At 40.8% G+C, this 21,977-nt stretch overlaps 1 protein-coding gene and 1 long non-coding RNA gene across 2 annotated transcripts; both read right to left on the bottom strand.

Moving 5' to 3' along the window:
- Positions 1-3,581: 3,581 nt before the first annotated feature.
- LOC146549679 (uncharacterized) lies at positions 3,582-10,347 on the bottom strand. The gene is made up of 2 exons (XR_014890479.1): positions 9,176-10,347; positions 3,582-5,668 (listed from the first exon to the last, which is right to left on the bottom strand). It is a non-coding gene; the product is annotated as an uncharacterized LOC146549679 (long non-coding RNA).
- Positions 10,348-13,892: 3,545 nt separating this feature from the next.
- paqr7a (progestin and adipoQ receptor family member VII, a) lies at positions 13,893-19,227 on the bottom strand. Its single transcript, XM_085262766.1, has 2 exons — positions 19,091-19,227; positions 13,893-16,274 (listed from the first exon to the last, which is right to left on the bottom strand). The coding sequence occupies exons 1-2, from the start codon at positions 19,162-19,164 to the stop codon at positions 15,179-15,181; spliced, it is 1,170 nt and encodes a 389-aa protein (XP_085118892.1). The 5' UTR covers positions 19,165-19,227; the 3' UTR covers positions 13,893-15,178.
- Between the last annotated feature and the right edge of the window lie 2,750 nt (positions 19,228-21,977).

The following is a 21,977-nucleotide window of genomic DNA, read 5'->3' as shown; positions in this document are numbered from 1 at the left end:
TCTGCTGAGAAGGTGATTGGCTGCAGACTCCCATCTCTGCAGGACCTGTACACCTCCAGGACACTGGGGCGTGCAGCTCGGATCACAGCTGACCCTTCTCACCCTGGACACAGTCTGTTTGACCTGCTCCCCTCAGGCAGGAGGCTCCGGTCCATTCGCACCAGAACCTCTCGCCATAAGAACAGTTTCTTCCCCTCTGCTGTTGAACACATGAACAATAACCGTATGACTGTTCCCACCCCTAACACATGACCCTACGCTGTGTTCACTGCATCATTCCATGTTTGGCACTGATCACCACCTGCACTCATGTATATATCATGTATATATCTATCTACTTAGCACTTTTAATTCTTATTCTCATTTTTATTTTCATGTCTATTTAAGCTTAATTTATAACAGTATGTTTGCACTGAAGCACCGCAGCAATTTCCTAATGTTGTAAACCCGCTCGACATTTGGCAATAAAACCCTTTCTGATTCTGATTCTCTTTTTAGTGAGCCGAACTGAAAGAGCCGGTTCTCTAAAAAGAGCCGGAAATCCCATCACTAGTGTTTACCCAGATAGCAAGGAAACGTCTTTGTGCAGAATCCGTGCACCAGCTCTCATTTACTGTTTTAGCTGTTGGGTGGTTGTCGAAATTTTGTAAGGTTTAACCTGATATTCTGGCATTTTGAGCAAAATGAATTTATATTTAAAAGTCAATTCAGGGTTTTAATGAATCAATATCATGTTATGCAAGCTAGAATTGATTTTAATCGAAAAATTGATGATCAAAACCCACCCCTAGAAGGTACTAATGGAAAAGGGCCATATGCATGCTGCTTTTATTCTGCCTTTAGTGGCATCTTAGTCCTCCTGGCATCTGGAAATGAAACCCTTTTGTTTGGGGAATGATGAGGTGAAAGTTTTCTGTCCTTATTTCTTGTGAAGTGTGAAAATGTTTCACTCAGTACAGTGCGCTCCAGCTGTGAGGCTCCAGCTGCTGTTATGCAGCTGATGAATTGGTCATTGTGCACTGACTGGTCCTGGTATTCTCCTAACCCCAAAGCTGTTGCTGCTGAGAAAAATGTAATTTACACAGCTGGAGAAGCAATGTACAGGAAGTACCTCCCCACTCTGCTTTTTCTGATTTCACAGTAGTCCTCCAGTCTGACTCCCAGTCATTCTCACACATCTCCATAATGATGTTGGTGGTACAGGACCACTGTTTTATCTACTCAGACAATCACTATCAGACACGTAGTAGTAAACAAAACTAAAGTAAACAAAATCAAACATCAACATTTTTATGTATTTCAAGATTTTTATTATTTGTATTGTAATGGCTGATGGATGGTGAAGACTTTGCAATATAACTGTTGTTGTGAATATTTTCACAACAACAGTTGTGAATATAAAACCCCAACAATCAAATGATCCCCTATGAGCAAGCACATGGCGACAGTGGGAAGGAAAAACTCCCTTTGAACAGGAAGAAACCTCCAGCAGATCCAGGCTCAGGGAGGGGCGGCTATCTGCTGCTACCGGTTGGGGGGGGGGGGGTGTTATCTGTATTTTACTGCTGTTAATATTTCCATGTCTCTAATAAGCGTGGTGCCCAAGGTGCCACATCCTTGTGTTGTTTTTTAATAATGGGGGCACGCAGCGTTTTCTGTGGTTTAACCGGAAGAGGAGGGAGGGGTGGGAGTAAATTTTTATTTGTATTTATGTCCCACCGCTCTAAGCGTGGTGCCCAAGGTGCAACATCCTTGTGTTGCTTTTTAATAATGGGGGCACGCTGTGGTTTTTGTGGTTTAACCGGAAGAGGAGGGGGGTGTGGGAGTAAATTTTTATTTGTATTTATGTCCCACCGCTCTAAGCGTGGTGCCCAAGGTGCAACATCCTTGTGTTGCTTTTTAATAATTGGGGCACGCTGTGGTTGTTGTGGTTTAACCGGAAGAGGAGGGGGGTGTGGGAGTAAATTTTTATTTGTATTTATGTCCCACCTTTCTAAGCGTGGTGCCCAAGGTGCAACATCCTTCTGTTGCTTTTTAATAATGGGGGCACGCTGTGGTTTTTGTGGTTTAACCGGAAGAGGAGGGGGGGGTGGGAGTAAATTTTTATTTGTATTTATGTCCCACCGCTCTAAGCGTGGTGCCCAAGGTGCAACATCCTTCTGTTGCTTTTTAATAATTGGGGCACGCTGTGGTTTTTGTGGTTTAACGGGAAGAGGAGGGGGGTGTGGGAGTAAATTTTTATTTGTATTTATGTCCCACCGCTCTAAGCGTGGTGCCCAAGGTGCAACATCCTTGTGTTGCTTTTTAATAATGGGGGCACGCAGTGTTTTCTGTGGTTTAACCGGAAGAGGAGGGGGGGGTGGAAGTAAATTTTTATTTGTATTTATGTCCCACCGCTCTAAGCGTGGTGCCCAAGGTGCAACATCCTTGTGTTGCATTTTAATAATGGGGGCACGCTGTGTTTTCTGTGGTTTGACCGGAAGAGGAGGGGGGGGTGGGAGTAAATTTTTATTTGTATTTATGTCCCACCGCTCTAAGCGTGGTGCCCAAGGTGCAACATCCTTGTGTTGCATTTTAATAATGGGGGCACGCTGTTCAGTTGTGCGAACCTTTGCACGGGAACCGTGATCGTTAGCTCTAGCATAAACGTGAGACATATTTAATAAAGGTTGACTTTCAGCAGTATTTTAGACTACTCAGCGATACTTTAGACCGACCGACTTTGGAGTTTACTGGTGTAGAGTGTCGCCAAGGCTCTATTTATGCTATTTGGAGGCTCCTTCGAAGCACCTTTGTTGTGACGTTGCAAAGGCCTTTGTTGTGACGTTGCAAAGGCCTTTGATCTGTCCGAGCTTAAGCCCCGCCCCCGACGCTGTTGTCTGTGATGGTTCTCAGGCTGTGGCAGGGTCGGCACGCTTGAAGTACGCGCACTACGCATGGTGCGTGCGGAAGTGAGAGGCTTGTGAAATGGGACAGTCTAGTCTCCGTCGCGCTTCCCAGGTTGCCTAGCAACCATGATACTAACCGCTGGAAACGTGTCATACAATTTTGTTTGACAGAAATGAAGGAGAACATATTTTGTTCATTTGTTTCTACAAGAGCTTTGTGTGATTTGATAAGTATCTGAGGCTGAGACCACAGGACAGTAAAACATGATTTTTGGGCTTCATTTCTGTACTGAACAGTCATTTAAGATTAGTTAGTAAATAACAATTAGCTAATGTTGTTCATGAGACAAAAGTCATATCACTTTGGTAATGTAAATATAATATGGCCAACATTATAGTTATTATATTAATCATTATTAGCTATTACAGCAATGAACATGAACTCTGTGTCAAATACTGAGCCTCAGTACAGATTCAAGTTGCAGTTATTTATATGTCTTATCACCTTAAATCTTCACTCAAAGACAAGTGTCTTTGACAGTGCATCTATAGGTGTATCATATATAGGAGACAAATGCTGTTCCTTCAGTATGTTGGCATTACTAAATTTGGCTCATTGCTTACATACATTTATAAAAAGAAAATGTACAAGCTGTGATAACTGTTTCTGATAAAATGAAGAGTAGACTGATATATTAAATATTCCTTTATTGTCATAACTGCTTTAAGTCATACAGAATAGATATCAGAGCCTTAGATAGGCTGGTTTCTGCTAAATGGGTCAAACTGGGCAGAAGTACATTTATTTTTAGGTCCATTCTGCTGCTGATACATACAAACCGGATTGCAACAAACTGAATGCAATGGTGTGGAGACGGCAAATGTCAATATTTTATTCAGAATAGAACATAGATGACAGATCAAAAGTTTAATCCGAGAAAATGTATCATTTCAAAGGAAAAATATGTTGATTCAAAATTACACGGTGTCAACAAATCCCAAAAAAGTTGGGACAAGTAGCAATAAGAGGCTGGAAAAAGTAAATTTGAGCATAACGAAGAGCTGGAAGACCAATTAACACTGATTAGGTTAATTGGGAACATGATTGGGTATAAAAAGAGCTTCTCAGAGTGGCAGTGTCTCTCAGAAGCCAAGATGGGTAGAGGATCACCAATTCCCACAATGTTGCGCAGAAAGATAGTGGAGCAATATCAGAAAGGCGTTACCCGGCGAAAAATTGCAAAGACTTTGCAGTTATCATCATCAACTGTGCATAACGTCATCCGAAGATTCAGAGAATCTGGAACAATCTCTGTGCGTAAGGGTCAAGGGCGTAAACCCATACTGGATGACCGTGATCTCCGGGCCCTTAAACGACACTGCACCACAAACAGGAATGCTACTGTAAAGGAAATCACAGAATGGGCTCAGGAATACTTCCAGAAACAATTGTCAGTGAACACAATCCACCGTGCCATCTGCCGTTGCCAGCTGAAACTCTACAGTGCAAAGAAGAAGCCATTTCTAAGCAAGATCCACAAGCTCAGGCGTTTTCACTGGGCCAGGGATCATTTCAAATGGAGTGTGGCAAAATGGAAGACTGTTCTGCGGTCAGACGAGTCACGATTCAAAGTTCTTTTTGGAAATGTGGGACGCCATGTCATCCAGACCAAAGAGGACAAGGACAACCCAAGTTGTTATCAACGCTCAGTTCAGAAGCCTGCATCTCTGATGGTATGGGGTTGCATGAGTGCGTGTGGCATGGGAAGCTTGCATGTCTGGAAAGGCACCATCAATGCAGGAAAATATATTCAGGTTCTAGAACAACATATGCTCCCATCCAGACGTCATCTCTTTCAGGGAAGACCCTGCATTTTTCAACAAGATAATGCCAGACCACATTCTGCATCAATCACAACATCATGGCTGCGTAGGAGAAGGATCCGGGTACTGAAATGGCCAGTCTGCAGTCCAGATCTTTCACCTATAGAGAACATTTGGCGCATCATAAAGAGGAAGGTGCGACAAAGAAGGCCCAAGATGATTGAACAGTTAGAGGCCTGTATTGGACAAGAATGGGAGAGCATTCCTATTTCTAAACTTGAGAAACTGGTCTCCTCGGTCCCCAGACATCTGTTGAGTGTTGTAAGAAGAAGGAGATGCCACACAGTGGTGAAAATGGCCTTGTCCCAACTTTTTTGGGATTTGTTGATACCATGACATTTTGTATCAACATATTTTCCCCTTAAAATGATAAATTTTCTCAGTTTCAACTTTTGTTCTGTGATTTACGTTCTATTCTGAATAAAATATTGACATTTGCCATCTCCATGTCGTTGCATTCAGTCTTTATTCACAATTTGTTTAGTGTCCCAACTTTGTTGCAATCCGGTTTATACTTTAGGTTTCTGAATATTAAACTTGTTTCTGCCTTTCATAGTGTGTAACTTGAAGGCCCCGAGTACTTTCTCCCACACTGAAAACACTGGAATGATAAAATATTTTGAACATTACCTAATGAGACTGAGTCAGGACAGGCAATTAGTTATTTTAAACTTTCCTAGCAGTCCTTCACAAACAGGGAACAGTCTGTCTATTCTCTCCATCTGTCAGCTGCTGCTGGCTCTTCCTCCTCCTCTTCCTCACACACTGCTGAGTTTTTCCTGGTGGATCATCAGGGGTGCAAAGCCTCACAGGTGATGTGCAGCAGTGGGTCCCTCAGTCTGTCCTCACTCTGGTCACTTGCAGTTGTCACACATGGAAATCAAATGTGTGATAAGCTGCAGGATTCAAACACAAGTGTAACTTATAAATACATGTTATACTTTTATTACACAATCAGAGAGAGAGTGCAGGACAGACAGACAGGTGACAGTCTCAGGTGTAGACACTGCTACACAACAGCACAAGAGAAAGAAGATTTAGTGTTTGTGTTATTACGAGTGCTCAACAAGGAGAGTTCCCAGTGGACACATGTGTGACTCCTGTGATTAAAGCATCTTTCTTTCAGCTTAACGAGTGAACCGTCAGCTCGTTCAAACACATATTAAAGCCCGTTTGGCTCGACACCACCGAACAGAGGCAGCAATATAACATAGCTAACATTAACAGTGCAGTGGATCCTGCTTGTGCCGTGATATTTGGCAGCATTCACTGACTTTCAGCTTGTTGTGTTTGTGGATATATGACTGACTTTAATTATCCATAAAAGTATCACATTTTCTGTAAGATTAATGTCAGGTATATATATAGCGGCGTATATTTTAAAGTAAAGGTTTTAAAACCCAGTTAGTACTAACATCGCTAATGGCACATAACTTTGCCAGTATGTGGCCAACAGTAATGTTTTAACGTTCTTCTTTATTAAACATTTGCGCATAAATAAGTGATATAATATTCAGTACTTACTTTAAAAAAAGTTTACTCTTTACTCTTTTGACCTGAATACTGAAATGAGCTCCTTTGTGGTTTAAGTATAAACTAACAGATCTTTGTAATTATTTTGTCTGAATTAATTGTCAGACATAACCTCTGCAGACTACAAGTGTGAATAAATATTTCACAACACACAGTTTTACCTTTGGAGCATACAGTAATGAATTATGCCACTGAGACCTCGAAAGCAAGATATAGGAACACATTTTCATTGCATGTGTTGCCTTTATAATATTGTATTATCACCACTAGAGATGGACCGATCCGATATTACGTATCGGTATCGGTCCGATACTGACCTAAATTACTGGATCGGATATCGGAGAAAAATAAAAAATGTAATCCGATCCATTAAATATCACGAAAGCACCTCACAAAACTTGCAACACGCTGTAACTCACCTCAGAACGTTAGCATGTCGGAGCAGTATGCATCACGTGATAGAGCGGCTGTGGCATGCGGGACCTGTCGGTGGTCTGGATAGCATTTGGAGCTTCGCTAGCAACCCGGCATTTCATCTCCGACAAAGTTATCCCGAGAGAAGTAAAGCAAGTGTGTAAGTCCATCTCTGAATGTTTGTAAAGCATTCCTGCGTTAAGCTTAACAAGCGACTGCCTCTCCTGCTGCTACTTCAATCATGAAACTGCTTAACGATCAGCTGATCGGCTTTTCTGTCGCGAGTCCGTGTCTCTAGTTTGCTTTTGGCCCACTTTGCACCAGAAAGAGGAAACCAGCGGCTGAACAACAGCAGCACGTTTAAGCTTGATAAGCTGTTGTTAGAATGTATTTAATATTACTTTCTACTCGAGGATCTTTTTCTACGTAGCTGAAGCTGGTAACTGTGCAGGGGCGGATCTAGCAAAGTTTAGCCAGGGGGGCCGATAGGGCAATAACAGGGAAAAGGGGGCACAAAGACATACTTTTCTTTCTTATTCTCATTTAAAATGTCTAGCTTTTAATAAATAATTATCTGACACCCAAAGTTTTAATTTGATGTAAAATGAATAGAAGTCAATTACTGTATACAGACTTAATAAACTAATCCGTAAGGCCAGCAATGTTGTGGGGATGGAGCTGGACTCCCTCAAGGTGGTGTCGGAGAGGCGGATGCTGTCCAAGATAAAGACAATGTTGGATAACACCTCCCACCCACTCCATGACATGCTGGTCAGTCACAGGAGCACGTTCAGTGAGAGACTGAGATTACCGAAAAGCACCACTGAACGACACAGGAAATCATTCCTGCCTGTGGCCATCTCCCTGTACAACGCATCCACTTAACACACTGTTTGCTGCTACAACTACACATGTTTCTTTTCCAACTATTTATTTATGAGTGACTTATGTATGTATGTATGTATATATATGTATATATTGTACTATTCTTAGTTAGTGTATTGTCTGTCTTGTCTTAATGTTGGTTTAAAATGGAGCACTGTAACAAAAAATAATTTCCCCCAGGGATCAATAAAGTATTCTGATTCTGATTCTGATATAGTAACTATTAAGTCTAATATATATATACCCTAGTAAGCTATAGTACTTTTTCCTTTGGGAAGGTACCATCTGTGCAGTCTGCAATTTTGTTGAAGAAAGATGTTGAATCTATTTAATATTTCTTGAAAAATAATTGATTTCTGTGCATTTTTTTTTCACACTGCATCAAATTAAGGTTGATTACGTCGATTAAGCATCATGAGGTGGAGCGTGAGGGGTGGTTCCCTATTTTTTATTTATTTATTTTTGTTGTTGCTGGGAGTTGGAACCCTATTAGTTAGGTTGCTTAATATTTATGCTAAGTACTCTTTAAAATACCAGAATAGGGAGGATGGTGTAGGTTTAAGTTTATTAGATTGATCAGTATTGCTGAACTATGAAATATTTTTTTTTTGCATACAGGTATAACAGAATAGCTTTAGTGTAGTTGTTGTTTTAAACTTGAGTATGAACTTATACAAAATGCAGCAAGATATTTAAAAAACAGTTTTGTTGATTAAAAAACACTATATCGGATTCATATCGGTATCGGCAGATATCCAAATTTATGATATCGGTATCGGTATCGGACATAAAAAAGTGGTATCGTGCCATCTCTAATCACCACAGGACCTGTACATTGGATTGCAATAAAAAAAAAAGTTCTCTGAATTTCTTAGAACGGAAGGTTTTGAAACAAGACAGAGGAGATAAACTCAAATCCTGAAGTGCCTTTTAAAGAAGACTTTTTGTACCAATTATACTTTACTCTCAGATCTATTATAAAGGTGCTGCTTTTGGGAGCGAGTCAAACATGAAGGTCATATCTGCATGTTTAGATTTAGGATTAATATTGGAATAATACTGGATTTTTAGCATAACCCCTGTTCCTTTGTATTCGTATTCTTATTCCAATTTATTCTATTTATCCCTTTTGTATACTCTGTATTAGGGGTGGGCGGTATAAACGGAATAGGGTAGAAACGATATAAATTTAGCCAACGGTAGAGATTTTAGAGTAAGTAAGGTTAGGGTTTTATTGTTTTTAGCGTTTTAGGCTGGGAGTTGCTCACAGTAAACCAGTGGCACCAAACTTGGCAAGAGGTTTGAATTAGGGGTGGGCAGTATAAATAGATTACTGTTATGCATTTTTGTGGATCACAAGGTTTAAAACTACTAATAAACACACACACACACACACACACACACACAAATTAATTTCACCAGAGTGCCAATTTCAGGTCACTTTTGCCGGTCCAAGCCCGGATAAAGAAGCAGGGTTGGAATTGTGACATTAAAAAAAACAATAATTCCTAAAAGAAATTTAATTTGTAGTTCTAAATAAATTCGAAATGCATTTAGGACATTTTACTCACTTTCTCTTCCACGATGTTATTTCTCTCTCCAACAACGTAGGTTACAGGTCTCTAGACGACACTATCAACATGGCTCTACACTTCATCCTGTAGCATCTGGACTCCCCAGGAACCTACGCCAGGATCCTGTTTGTGGACTTCAGCTCTGCCATCAACACCACCCTTCCAGACCATCTCCGAGGCAAGCTTTCCCAGATGAATGTGCCTGATCCCATCTGCTGGTGGATCACTGACTTCCTGACGGACAGGAAGCAGCATGTGAGGCTGGGAAAGAATGTCTCGGACTCCCGGACAATCAGCACCGGCTCCCCTCAGGGCTGTGTTCTTTCTCCTCTGCTCTTCTCCCTGTACACCAACTGCTGCACCTCCACCCACCAGTCTGTCAAGCTAATCAAGTTTGCAGATGACACCACCGTTATTGGACTCATCTCGGACGGGGATAAGTCTGCCTACAGGAGGGAGGTTGAACGTTTGGTGTCCTGGTGCAGCCACAACAACCTGGTGCTGAATGCCCAGAAGACAGTGGAGATTATTGTGGACTTCAGGAAGCACACAGCTCCATCCCCCCCCCATCATCCTGACTGACACCCCCATCACCTCTGTGGACTCATTCCGCTTCCTGGGTACCACCATCACCCAGGACCTGAAGTGGGAGCCCACCATCACCTCCGTCATTAAGAAAGCCCAGCAGAGGATGTACTTCCTGAGGCAGCTGAAGAAATTCACCCTGCCAACACGGATGATGATACAATTCTACACTGCAATCATCGAGTCCATCCTCACCTCCTCCATCACCGTGTGGTACGCTGGAGCCACTATCAGGGACAAACAGAGACTGCAGCGTGTTGTGCGCTCTGCTGAGAAGGTGATTGGCTGCAGACTCCCATCTCTGCAGGACCTGTACACCTCCAGGACACTGGGGCGTGCAGCTCGGATCACAGCTGACCCTTCTCACCCTGGACACAGTCTGTTTGAGCTGCTCCCCTCAGGCAGGAGGCTCCGGTCCATTCGCCATAAGAACCTCTCGCCATAAGAACAGTTTCTTCCCCTCTGCTGTTGGTGTTACGGGTCCCAGATGTGAAGACCACAATAACAAAAAGAATACAAATCTGTAAAAATAAAGGTAGAGTCTCAGAGAAAGAATCACAGGAGCACTCGTATCTTTTCCCGAATTGCGTCCCTTATTTCCGATCAACAAATATAATTTACATCCAGTGCTTTCACTTGTCAGATATGCTCAATAACTGTAAAAGGTAATTAAAAGGCATTTGGCAAATATATGCATCTATGGTCATTACATTTCTCCAGTTTACACTGTTAACTACACTACCACCGCTGCTGTGCCGCGCTTCAGTAACTTTCAACTAAACCCCACTTAAGGTTACATCGGCGGTGTCAACATAACTCTCAGTAAACACCGAAGTAGAACGAGGCACAAAACCCTCATACACTGTATTTTTAAGACGATACTGACCTGTAAAAATAAAGGTAGAGTCTCAGAGAAAGAATCACAGGAGCACTCGTATCTTTTCCCGAATTGCGTCTGAGAGGACAGGAAGTTGGTCCGCTCTAGGCAACCGCGGGCGAACGACTACAGTGTCAACAGTTCCGCTTATTATTTCTCACTTTTTCTCTCCTCAATTGTTATCGAATACACGTAATGAATGTAAAATAATAATTGTCTTAATTGCTGGCATATGTTTTTCTTAAAAATAATAAAATTTACCAAAATATGGTAGCACATTTGTGTGTGGCCATCTTGTTTTCCCAGTAAAGAGGAAGCCTGCCTCAATTGCAGCTCTTTTATAGGCCAGTCTGTATTAAGAAGGTGTGTCTTTAGAGTATTTAAAGGGAGCAGGAATTGGATTGGGAGCCATTTTGAGAAGTTGCTGTCTGCATGTGCATGATGTTGGCAAGAGATAATAAAACAATTACTTTAATTAAGATAGAGTGAAGTCTGCTGTTTCCCTCACCACCCCTCACTGTGTAACAGGCACTGATCACAACCTGCACTCATGTATATATCTATCTACTTAGCACTTTTAATTCTTATTTTTATGTCTATTTAAGCGTTATATGACAGTATGTTTGCACTAAGTACCGCAGCAATTTCCTAATGTTGTAAACCTGCTCAACATTTGGCAATAAAACCCTTTCTGATTCTGATTACAATGACATTAGCATGACCTATTATGCAAATTAGGCGATGACGTCTTTTAGCGAGTTCTAGCGACTTTACGGTCAGCCAATACTGATTTTCCTTACTGAGGAGTTGGCAACATTGCGTGAGGCTCCTGACTACGGCAGCCGTAATGCTCCAGCAATCCATCAAGCCATGCGCCATCATAGCTTACCAAAGTCGTACTAAAACATTTTGACAGATTTCTATGTGCCGTGTACTACATAAAATCGGTTCGAGGTCAGAATTCATACATAAGGCACACTGTCGATTTTTGAGAAAATTAAAGGATTGTAAGTTGCCTTATAGTGTGTAAAATACGTTATACAGAAGAAAAGAATATATCACGATATATATCGTTACCGCAGATGCTTCAAATTATACCGTGATATGGATTTTAGGCCATATCACCCAGCTCTACTCCCCAGTGCCATCAGCAGTCATGCAGTCCCAAACAATGACATCTCACCACCATGCTTGACTGTAGGCAAGACATAATTGTGTTTGTACTCCTCACCTGGTTGCCGCCACACAACCTTGAGAACCATCTGAACCAAATACATTTCTTGGTCTCATCAGACCACAGGTAATCCATGTCCTTAGTCTGCTTGTCTTCAGCAAACTGTTTGTAGGCTTTCTTGTGCATTATCTTTAGAAGAGGATTCCTTCTGGGATGAAAGCCATTTGATGCAGTGTATGAGCACTAACAGACTGACCCTCTACGCCTTCAACCTCTGCAGCAATGCTGGCAGCACTCATACATCCATTTTTAAAAGACACCCCCTGGATATGATGCTGAGCGTGGCGAGGTTTGTTCTGAGTGGTACCTGTCCTGTTAAACTGGTGTATGGTCTTGGCCCCCATGCTACAGCTCAGTTTCAGGGTGTTGCCAGTCTTCTTATAGCCTAGGCCATCTTTATAGAGAGTAAAAATTCTTCTTTTTTTTCAGATCCTCAGAGAAATCTTTTCCATGATGTGCCATGTTAGACTTCCAGTGACCAGTATGAGAGAAATAACACCAAATTCAACACACCTTCTACCAATTTGCACCTGAGATCTTGTAACACTAATGAGTCACATGACACCAGGAAGAGAAATGGCTAATTGGGCACAATTTGGACATTTTCACTTAGGGGTGTACTCACTTTTGTTGCCAGCAGCTGTGTGGTGAGTTATTTAAAGGGGATGGCAAATTTAGACTTATACAAGCTGTACACTGACTACTTTACATTGTATCAAAGTGTCATATCTTCAATGTTCTCCCATGAAAAGATACAATAAAATATTTACAAAAATGTGAGCGGTGTACTTACTTTTGTGAGATACTGTATATATGTACATATAATAGATACAAAGTAAGAAAAAATCACTTGCATAAAGTTTTAAGAAACTATTGGCAGAAAGATGTTGTCTCAGTTGCGCAGCCTGACAAATTACTTTTCAAAACTACAAATCCTCAATTTAATGCTTTAAAAAAATTTTAGCAGTAAAATGATGTGTAATTTCAATTCAGCTTTACTGTCATTTCAATCATGGCAGAGTCTGTGCAATAGTGCATAATAAAACTGTGGGTCAGTATTATCACCATTTTTGCTTGTACATACTCATATGGTAGCAAACTGTCAATCACAAGACAGGCCTGGCCTGAATCAGACTGAGCTTTATCATGCTGTTTGATTCTAATAAGAACAAAAAAACAAAATTCAAAATAAACATCATTTTGTATTCACTATGATGCGAACCTCACAACTGAGGGCGTAAATCCGGGACAAATCAAGGGCTTGAAATAAAATGTTTCCCTCTGCTGTTACTGCAGCTTACTGTAACTTTGTCTCTGAAAAGGACATGGTGGACTATTGAGTTTATTACATGCTTTCTTACTCATCATTTGTCTCAGAAATATTAATTTCATACACCAAAGCATATTTTGTGCTTATTTTCTATGACTTTTATAGTACTATAGGGCTAGTATAGTACTTAAGCTGTTAGTACTGGCTAGACTAACTGAATGTGAACTGACAGGCCTATACATAGTCAGTCACAAGCTGGTTTACATAAGGTAAAGAGGTAAACTGTGTTGCCTAACTCACGTGATTTTAATTTTTGGTTATTATGAGTTCACTTGGTGAGTTTTGGGTTTGTTGCTCATGTCATGAAAAACGCTTTGCAACAACTACACATCTCTGGGCACTGAAAATGTCTGCCGCGTCTGACATATGAGCTACGATGATGTTTGATCCAGGCTAATTTACAATATAACAAGAAATATGACTGAGTGACCAATAAAATTACAAAAGCATTATATAAATGCAAGTATATGACATTATACTTATTCTCTTTGTTTCTAGCAGCAATACCAACAGGTACCCTCATTTTGTATTGCTCATTGTTAATACTTTAAGCTGTGGCAAGATTACTACGACCCTGGAGCTGAGCAGCATATTACCTAACACCCTCATTAAAAAAAAAAAAAAAAAAAAAAAAAGCACTGTTATGGCTTCTGTGGTTGTGCAAGTATTGTTACAAATTCACACAATGAATAGAGAAAGGGTTTAATACATGAAAGACATTTCACATTGTTACATACATAACAAAACAAGATTATTTCTGCCTCCAGAGATGCTTATTTGACTAATCCCACTAGTTTACCTCTTGGTCAGTAGCATTATCATCTCCCACAAACACCAGCAAAAACCTCCCTTGCTTTGCACTTATGTGACATTCATAATAATTTCTTTTACATTCTAAAGGCCCGCTTAATCACTGCCAGTAGTGGTTACAGTAAAGGTATATACCTGAAGAATACAAGGGTACAAAAACAAAAGGAAAAAACAAAACTGAACTGAAAACGATTTTCATTATATATTAAATCCCTCATACAAAAAAAGATCTAGCTCTCTTAAATACATTAAGTACATATTCCAAAGTGCTATGATGCTGAAACTTGTGGTGGCACAGCAACAAAAAATGAGGTTTAAATCTTAGACTGGCAGTCGACATCAACATTCCAGTGTGTCCTCAGAGCTTTAAAGCCTACATGCAGAAACCCAATGCTCTCCTTCGAAGACTCCGCACACTGTGCTATTATTTGATGGAGTAACCTTCAAGGAAAACTCAGCCTTCAAGGCAACTGAAGAAAATGCCTACCAAGGCACAAAGTGAAGGTCTGAAATACTGCAGCTCTCTGGCAACACTATATTATAATAGGACTTAGTTTTACTGTAGTGTTTGAACAGGAATTATGTAGCAGACTTTATCTTAAAGAAATGCAGATTTTAGCTGTGATCAGTAATCACCTTTAAATAATACCTATAGTTACATTGTTAAAAACCAACGTAAATCCATCCCTCTATCCATATATCCAGTTTCTTTTGTTTATCCAATTCAGGATGCTTGGAGGGGGGGCATTATTTTGCACATTATTTGCACCTGAATTTGCAATTTGCAAAATAATTACTTGCAAATTGCACAAGATCCTCTCCAGACATTGCTACAAAAATATCCTTACAACATGACAATTTAACAAAGTACATATCATCTGTTTAAATAACACTACTGTAAATTGACAGAATAGCATGTAGGCAATCATTTTTTACTTTTAATGATCTTCCTAAACTTACAGAATTGTACTCTTTTAAATAAAGCACCAGGCTTTGTTAATACATGAAAATTCTGTGTTATTCAGAAATAATCCATAAGAATATAAAAATTCTAATATCACTGTTTATCCCTCTTGCAATTTGCTACCTATTTATTTATTATGCTGCAAAAATAATCAGTTCCCTTTCTATGAAAGGAGTGACACTAAAGGAAGGCTTGTATGATTATTTGGACTTTAATTTGAAGTCCAGCACTTGTTTCACTTTCCTCAACATTAAAGCAGCAATTCCAACACACATAATCAAAGTGACCACATACAGCCCCACAAATAGAACAACATCACCACTTCCGTGCAGACTTGAGTACAACTTCCTGCGGCCCACAAAGTCCAGGTAGGAGGCGTGGATCTGACACAGGGTGCAGCAAGATAAGAAAACGTGGAAGATTTGATGACTCTGTCCCACAAAATCACACCGCCCGGGGAAACAGCGCTCCAGCAGAGGGCAGGTGAAGAAGAAGGCACAGCTGAGGAAGAACGCCACCTGGCCAAAGTGGTAGATGATGGCTGGATCACTGCTGGACCAGAAGAACAGTCTCTTGGCCACTGGACTGATGTCCCAGGAATAGGCGAGTGCTGAAGGCACCACCTGGCACACCTTACGCACCCACGTTGGTAGGCTGTGGTTGCAGTATTTGCCGTAGCAGCATCCCAAACATGAAAGGCAGCTGAGGATTGCGGCGGTGGGCATGAAGATGCCACTCACCAGTCCATGGACGCTTTCATCAACAGCATAGTAAAAGTGGACTACAGCGCTGCCGTACTGATACTGCGCTACCCCTACGTAGTCCAGAAAGTAGAAGCAATAATGAGCAAGGTCAGACTTTCCTCCCAGTAAGTGAGCTACAACACTGAATGCAGAGTAGGTCAAAGAGGACAGGACGAGGATGAGCAGGGGCCACGAATGACGGTCACTGATAAAGTCCACAGTCTCAGTAAGCTGGCACAATTTAATCAGCAACACTAAAAATGCCACCAGGTGAGTCCAAATGTTTAAGGTTTCATTGTGGCGCTGAAACAAGGACAGGAAGTAGTAGCGCCAGTTTTGGTTGAGTGGACGATAGCCGGTGCAGACGTAGCGTTCCCGGAAGTAGGAGGGAACCTCGGTGTCTCTGACGGTGCCAGGCATGGAGGGTGCAGCGTCAGTCAGCAACTGGGGAAACTGCCGGATCTGCTGCAGGCTGATGAACACTCGGCCGATGCTCTCCATCACAGTGGTTGCCATGATTGTCAGTAGCTGGCTGATGCACACTGGGTAGTTCCTGCAGATAGGTTTTTAAGAGTTAAAACCCACAAATTTGTTTTATTTTCAACCATTTCATTATGCTCCAACAACAGTGATACACATTGGCAAAGCAGGCTGTTGGGATGATTCCAGGGATTGTTTGAATAGATCTTTTCTGGATTCAAAGCAGAAAGCACAGTTAGGCAGTTCTTCTGATGTAAAGTATTTTAAAATAACCCTGTATATATGTATGTATGTATATGTATATGTATATATGTGTATGCATGTATGTATATATGTTAGGGGTGCAACGATACACAAAATTCATGGTTCGGTTCGGTTCGATACTTTGGTGTCACGGTTCGATATTTTTTTCGATACAAAAAAATGTTCATGCTTTTTTAATTTGTCATTTATTAAAATTATAAATATATATCTTAACTCAAACGTACAGTTTTTAAATTTAATGTTGCTGAAACAACAAAGGGATAAAATAATAAATCTATCTGATTGAGGAATCACTCATCTTTGGAAAAGAGAGTTTATTGCAGAGAAATGGCTCTTTCCAAAATAAAAGCTATACTATACGCTTCTTCTGGGCTATATTCTTAGCAGCATATTAAACATATCAGGTCCCCATAAGGAGAATCCTGTGCTAACGGCTGTCTAAATGACTCGGGTAAAGTTTGTAGCATGCGTGCTTGTTGTTTTTCTCTGCTTCCACTTGTCTTTGCACTAGGATGCTGTCGGAGTAAATGTGCAGTCATATTCGTTGTGTTCCCACTAGTGCTTTCAGGTTAATCTGAAATGACGTTAACGCCACAACACGGCAAATCTCCGTTAACGAGCTACCATCCCCGTGCGTGGGGCTGGACAGCGTCAACATTTCTTTTTATCACAACTCTGGTTTTCGTGGCTTTTCAACACAATTTAAAAACTGTTATAAAGTCCACACTTTTCCCGTCAAATGTTCCGTCTGTCCTGCTCACATCTCCAATGGTTGTACACGTTGTCATTAACGTGGCTTCACTCCACATCAGCCACGCCGCCTTGGCAGCTAAAACACCGGTGTCGGCACTTAAGGACGCTGTCATAGCCTGTCAACGACGTTGATTGGCTGCGTATATACGAATGTGAATCGCATTATTGGCTGGACTATGGGATAGGTGGCATCGTTCTAATCACATACGGGAGCAACCAGTCACTAACTGACTAACACTGCAAAACAGAATTGTTAAAGTATTAATTTTAATTTCAATGCAGGTTAGATTTTTTTTGTGCGCAAAGCAGATTTTCTGTGCGCAGAGACTGTGCCAGCAGTGCGCAATTGTGCACGTGCGCAGCTTAGAGGGAACATTGCTCCCAGGGACATGTTAGGCAAATCTATAACCACTACACTTTTAAGGTAATAGACAGTCCTGATGCTTGTAGAAACACTCAAACATAGAGCCTGCTTTACCTCATGCAGATGTCATATAGAGTCACTGACAGGTAGAGTAGTTCCACTCTACCTATAGGAGCAGTTTTGTGTTGTTAAGCTATGTCCTAATGCTCTTTCTCTTCCCACCTTAAGCTAATGCGCGTAACAAGACAATATATCTACGCTGAGGTGTTTTAGTCATTACCCCACTCCCCTCCAAAAACCAGAAACATTTTTCCTTATTTACATCTTTAATGATTGGCTGCAGAGCTCTGAGAGAAGCCGCCACTTCATGTGTGCTTGTGCATGTGTATTACTAAGTTTTCAATTAGAGCAGTTATTTTGCTCTCAAGTGATTATCTTGCTGTTACTGCGAGGGACCTGTTTTAAAGAGTACTCACAGTAAAGCATTTTGACACACCAAGAAGAATGAGGCAGCTTTTGTTGTATGGGTTTAGAGAGAGTTTGTGTCTCTATGTTTGGATGAACTGTGCGGCTCTTACAGCTCTTGATTCCTGCAGAGACTGCTGTACCTCGGAAGTATCAACAAAATTTGTCATATAAACCCGTCAGCTTTCCCCCCCTTGTGTTACAAACAAAGCGCGCCCCTTTCGCTTGCAGCTGTGTGCTTTATCCTCTCTTTCAGGTTATTTCAGCTTGAGCCAAGATGATGCAACAAATAAAACATTTGGTCCACAAGTCCTATCTAGAAGAAGCAAAAGTTGTAATGGGCTTCAAGAGGGGAACCAATGGAAAGATGATGAAAGGTTAAAGATCCCCTTATCTCACTCAGTACACTGCTGGGGTGCAGTGTGTGACCAAGGTGCTACTCTGCTGTCCTGCTGGATTGGCAGGTGAATTTTGTTGTGGTGACTTTTGACAGAAATCATGTGACCAGACCTCAGAGAAAAGACTCAAACCCTGGAACCCGTGGGTAACTAATCAGCTGTTTATGTTAATGTCTGGCCCAAGTTGCGTCTATTCTTTGTAACTGGCCGCCCTCACTTAACTGTAGCAGGCTAGAACCGGTCCTGAGCTCGGTTCTCCAGCCTCCTCTTCCGGTCTGTATTTCAGCAAAGGAAGGATTTTTTTTAAGTTTTGTATAATAATTTGCAGTGGCAGGCTATTGTAAAATAAGAACGCGACATCGAGAAAAAACGCAGCACCTCACACCAGTTTACTGCCTACATAAGCCCCCCTTCCCATTTTTAAAAGCATGCTACAGCCTGTTGAATATCAAACTTCCTTCGCTAAAGTTGTGTCGATTTACCAGATAATCGTGTGTATGCTACCTGCAGAGTCTTGGGGAGAAAACATCCCAAAACAGTTCTTTAAAGGTAAAAAGGAGACTTATTCGACTTAATGTGTCCGTAACATTAGCGGTCTGTTTAGTGTTCAGCTACCCATGAAGTCATAAATGGATGATGTCTCACCTGCCAGCCTGAGTTTTGTCGATGTCCGTCGGTAAAACGACCGCTCCTTCCTCCTCCGCCTGCCGACAGTACATTCAACAGATTGAATCGCTCTTCTGAAGACAGTCGAGGCGCTGGAAATGCGGCCGGAAGTTTAGTCTTTTACCCCACCCAATTAAAAGCGTTATTTTTCAGTCGTACGTCGTTGTTATTCCTGTTAGCAGTATAGTTTTGTTTCCGTTGCAAATAAATAAATAAATACATACATAATAAAATTTCATCCCTCCCCAAACACCCCCAACACTGAACTAACAACTGAACCTTATAGAGTCCAAGTGCTAAATACCCCTAATGAATGTAAAACCAACACACTGTCTCCAACACCTTTCCAGTTTTCACGCATTAAAGCTAGTCTCTTGAGCAGGAGAATGACTTTGTTTTAGTTACAAAGAGGCATATCAGGGGTACTTCCCAAAGTATAAAACATATGCTCTAAAAACTAAGTACTGTAAAAAAAAAAAAAAACTACTGATATATACAAGTCAAATCTAATAATAATTGCTAGAAATACGACGATTTGCTTTTTCTGTATTATAAAATTTTAAAAACTCATTGGAAGCTATTCTACCCCTATCTTTTCGTTGCATTCGAGATTCTTAATTGTCTGGGATGGTTGTTAAACTTAATGTCGTTACAGTTTTATTTTGGAAAATGTATACCGGAAGGTGAGTCGTGCTCTTATTTTTCTGACACCGGATGGATTTTGAGGAAGAAAGTGGTTTTCTAAAAACATTAAAACGAAGTACCGAAAGAAAGTCTCCGAAGTGCGTTGCCTTAAGCCTGACCCACGTGCACAAGAATATGTTATAGATAAATATTTTTAGAAGCTGTTTTCTCATGAGCTTATTAGGAAATATGTCTTACTCTACATTTGGGAGGACATTAGAAAATAAATTTGAATCACAAGAGACCTTTCCAGACATTTAATTCAGTCTCAAAAGTCCCGGACAGATGCTAAATCAGTTCATTTGTTTGAGGGAAGGGCAGAGGAAGGTGGTTAGACAGCCTCGGGGTGATTTTTCTGGAACATTCGTTATCATTGACTTTGCTCCGGAGATTTAGAGTTTACACAGACACGATTACATAACCTGGCATTCAAGCTATGACCACACCACTTAAGTATGATTTGAACAGTGAGGCTTGTACAAACGTGTTTTATTATTGTAGTCATTTTGACTAAAAAAAGTTCTCACATTAAAAAAATTCGATTAACACACTTTGTCAGAAAAAACAAAGTTCATCCTAAAACATATTGCCTTTATAATATTGTATTATCACCACAGGACCTGTACATTGGATGCAATAAAAAAAAAGTTTTCTCTGAATTTCTTAGAATGGAAGGTTTTGAAACAAGACAGAGGAGATAAACTCAAATCCTGAAGTGCCTTTTAAAGAAGACATTTTGTACCAATTATACTTTACTCTCAGATCTATTATAAAGGTGCTGCTTTTGGGAGTGAGTCAAACATGAAGGTCATATCTGCATGTTTAGATTTAGGATTAATATTGGAATAATACTGGATTTTTAGCATAACCCCTGTTCCTTTGTATTCGTATTCTTATTCCAATTTATTCTATTTATCCCTTTTGTATACTCTGTATTAGGGGTGGGCGGTATAAACGGAATAGGGTAGAAACGATATAAATTTAGCCAACGGTAGAGATTTTAGAGTAAGTAAGGTTAGGGTTTTATTGTTTTTAGCGTTTTAGGCTGGGAGTTGCTCACAGTAAACCAGTGGCACCAAACTTGGCAAGAGGTTTGAATTAGGGGTGGGCGGCATAGACCGCGATAGCGCATGTTGATGATGTCATCAAGCTGCGCCTGTTTTGGTCGAAAGCATCGCAGCAGCTGCAAACAACATCATCAGCAAATTATGCCGGGCGACAGTAATAGCAAAGAGACAAGCACTTTTGGAATATGGGGAAAGCCAAAAAATGCGCTTTCTCCACTTCCCTACAATTGATTCATTAGTGCTGAATTCTCTCGCAGCTGCTCTATTCCCATGTTGTTGCAGTATATTAATCACTAACCTCATATTGCGGATGGATCATCTCAGTTGCTCTCCTGTCTGAAGTTTGGTCTGTTTATAGCATTCTGCCATGCAACTGCATTTGTCCCTAACCACCAGAACTCCTCACGTTAACTTTTATCGAGTGGTAAGAAGTTAGCGTTCATCCTTCAGCTTCACTGTGCTAATGTTATGCTAATGTAGCTGTTTTGCTAATGGTCACGTAGCACATCATTAGCAGAGCTGTACGTTTTCAATTTTTCAAAAATGGTAAATGGCCTGTATTTGTATAGCGCTTTACGCATCCAGTCATCTACCCATTCACGCACACATTCACACAGAAATCTGTCAGAACATGGTATATCTGTTTAGGTGGAAACTAGCGAGCTAACTTCCTGCTAACTTCTAACTCCGTTGAATTTAATAAGTTCTGATTTCATGGATGTCTGGATGTTAATTTTAATTTTTACACCTGGTAAAGCAGCAACGCCGATCATTTTATTAAAGATGAAAGAATTTAGACAGTTTTAATTCTCAGTGATGCCGCAGTGTTCGTTTGACTTTGGGACCTGATGTAATGGAGTTTAGGACCCAGATTACTCCGCGAGGCTCCTGACTACGGCAGCCGTAATGCTCCAATAATCCATCAAGTGGTACGCCTTCATAGTTTACCAAAGTCATACTAAAACATTTTTGACAGATTTCTGCGCGCCGTGTACCACATAAAATCGGTTCGACGTCAGTAAGCACACCCAGAATTTATACATAAAGCACACTGTCGATGTTTGAGAAAATTACAGGATTGTAAGTGTGCCTTATAGTGTGCAAAATACATTATA

This window comes from Mchenga conophoros, linkage group LG22 (assembly GCF_057382185.1).
Source record: "Mchenga conophoros isolate Kocher_MC1m ecotype Shallow Benthic linkage group LG22, M_conophoros_male_GT1.1, whole genome shotgun sequence".
NCBI classification, from domain to species: Eukaryota; Metazoa; Chordata; class Actinopteri; order Cichliformes; family Cichlidae; genus Mchenga; species Mchenga conophoros.
This window is presented reverse-complemented; position numbering and strand designations above follow the sequence as displayed.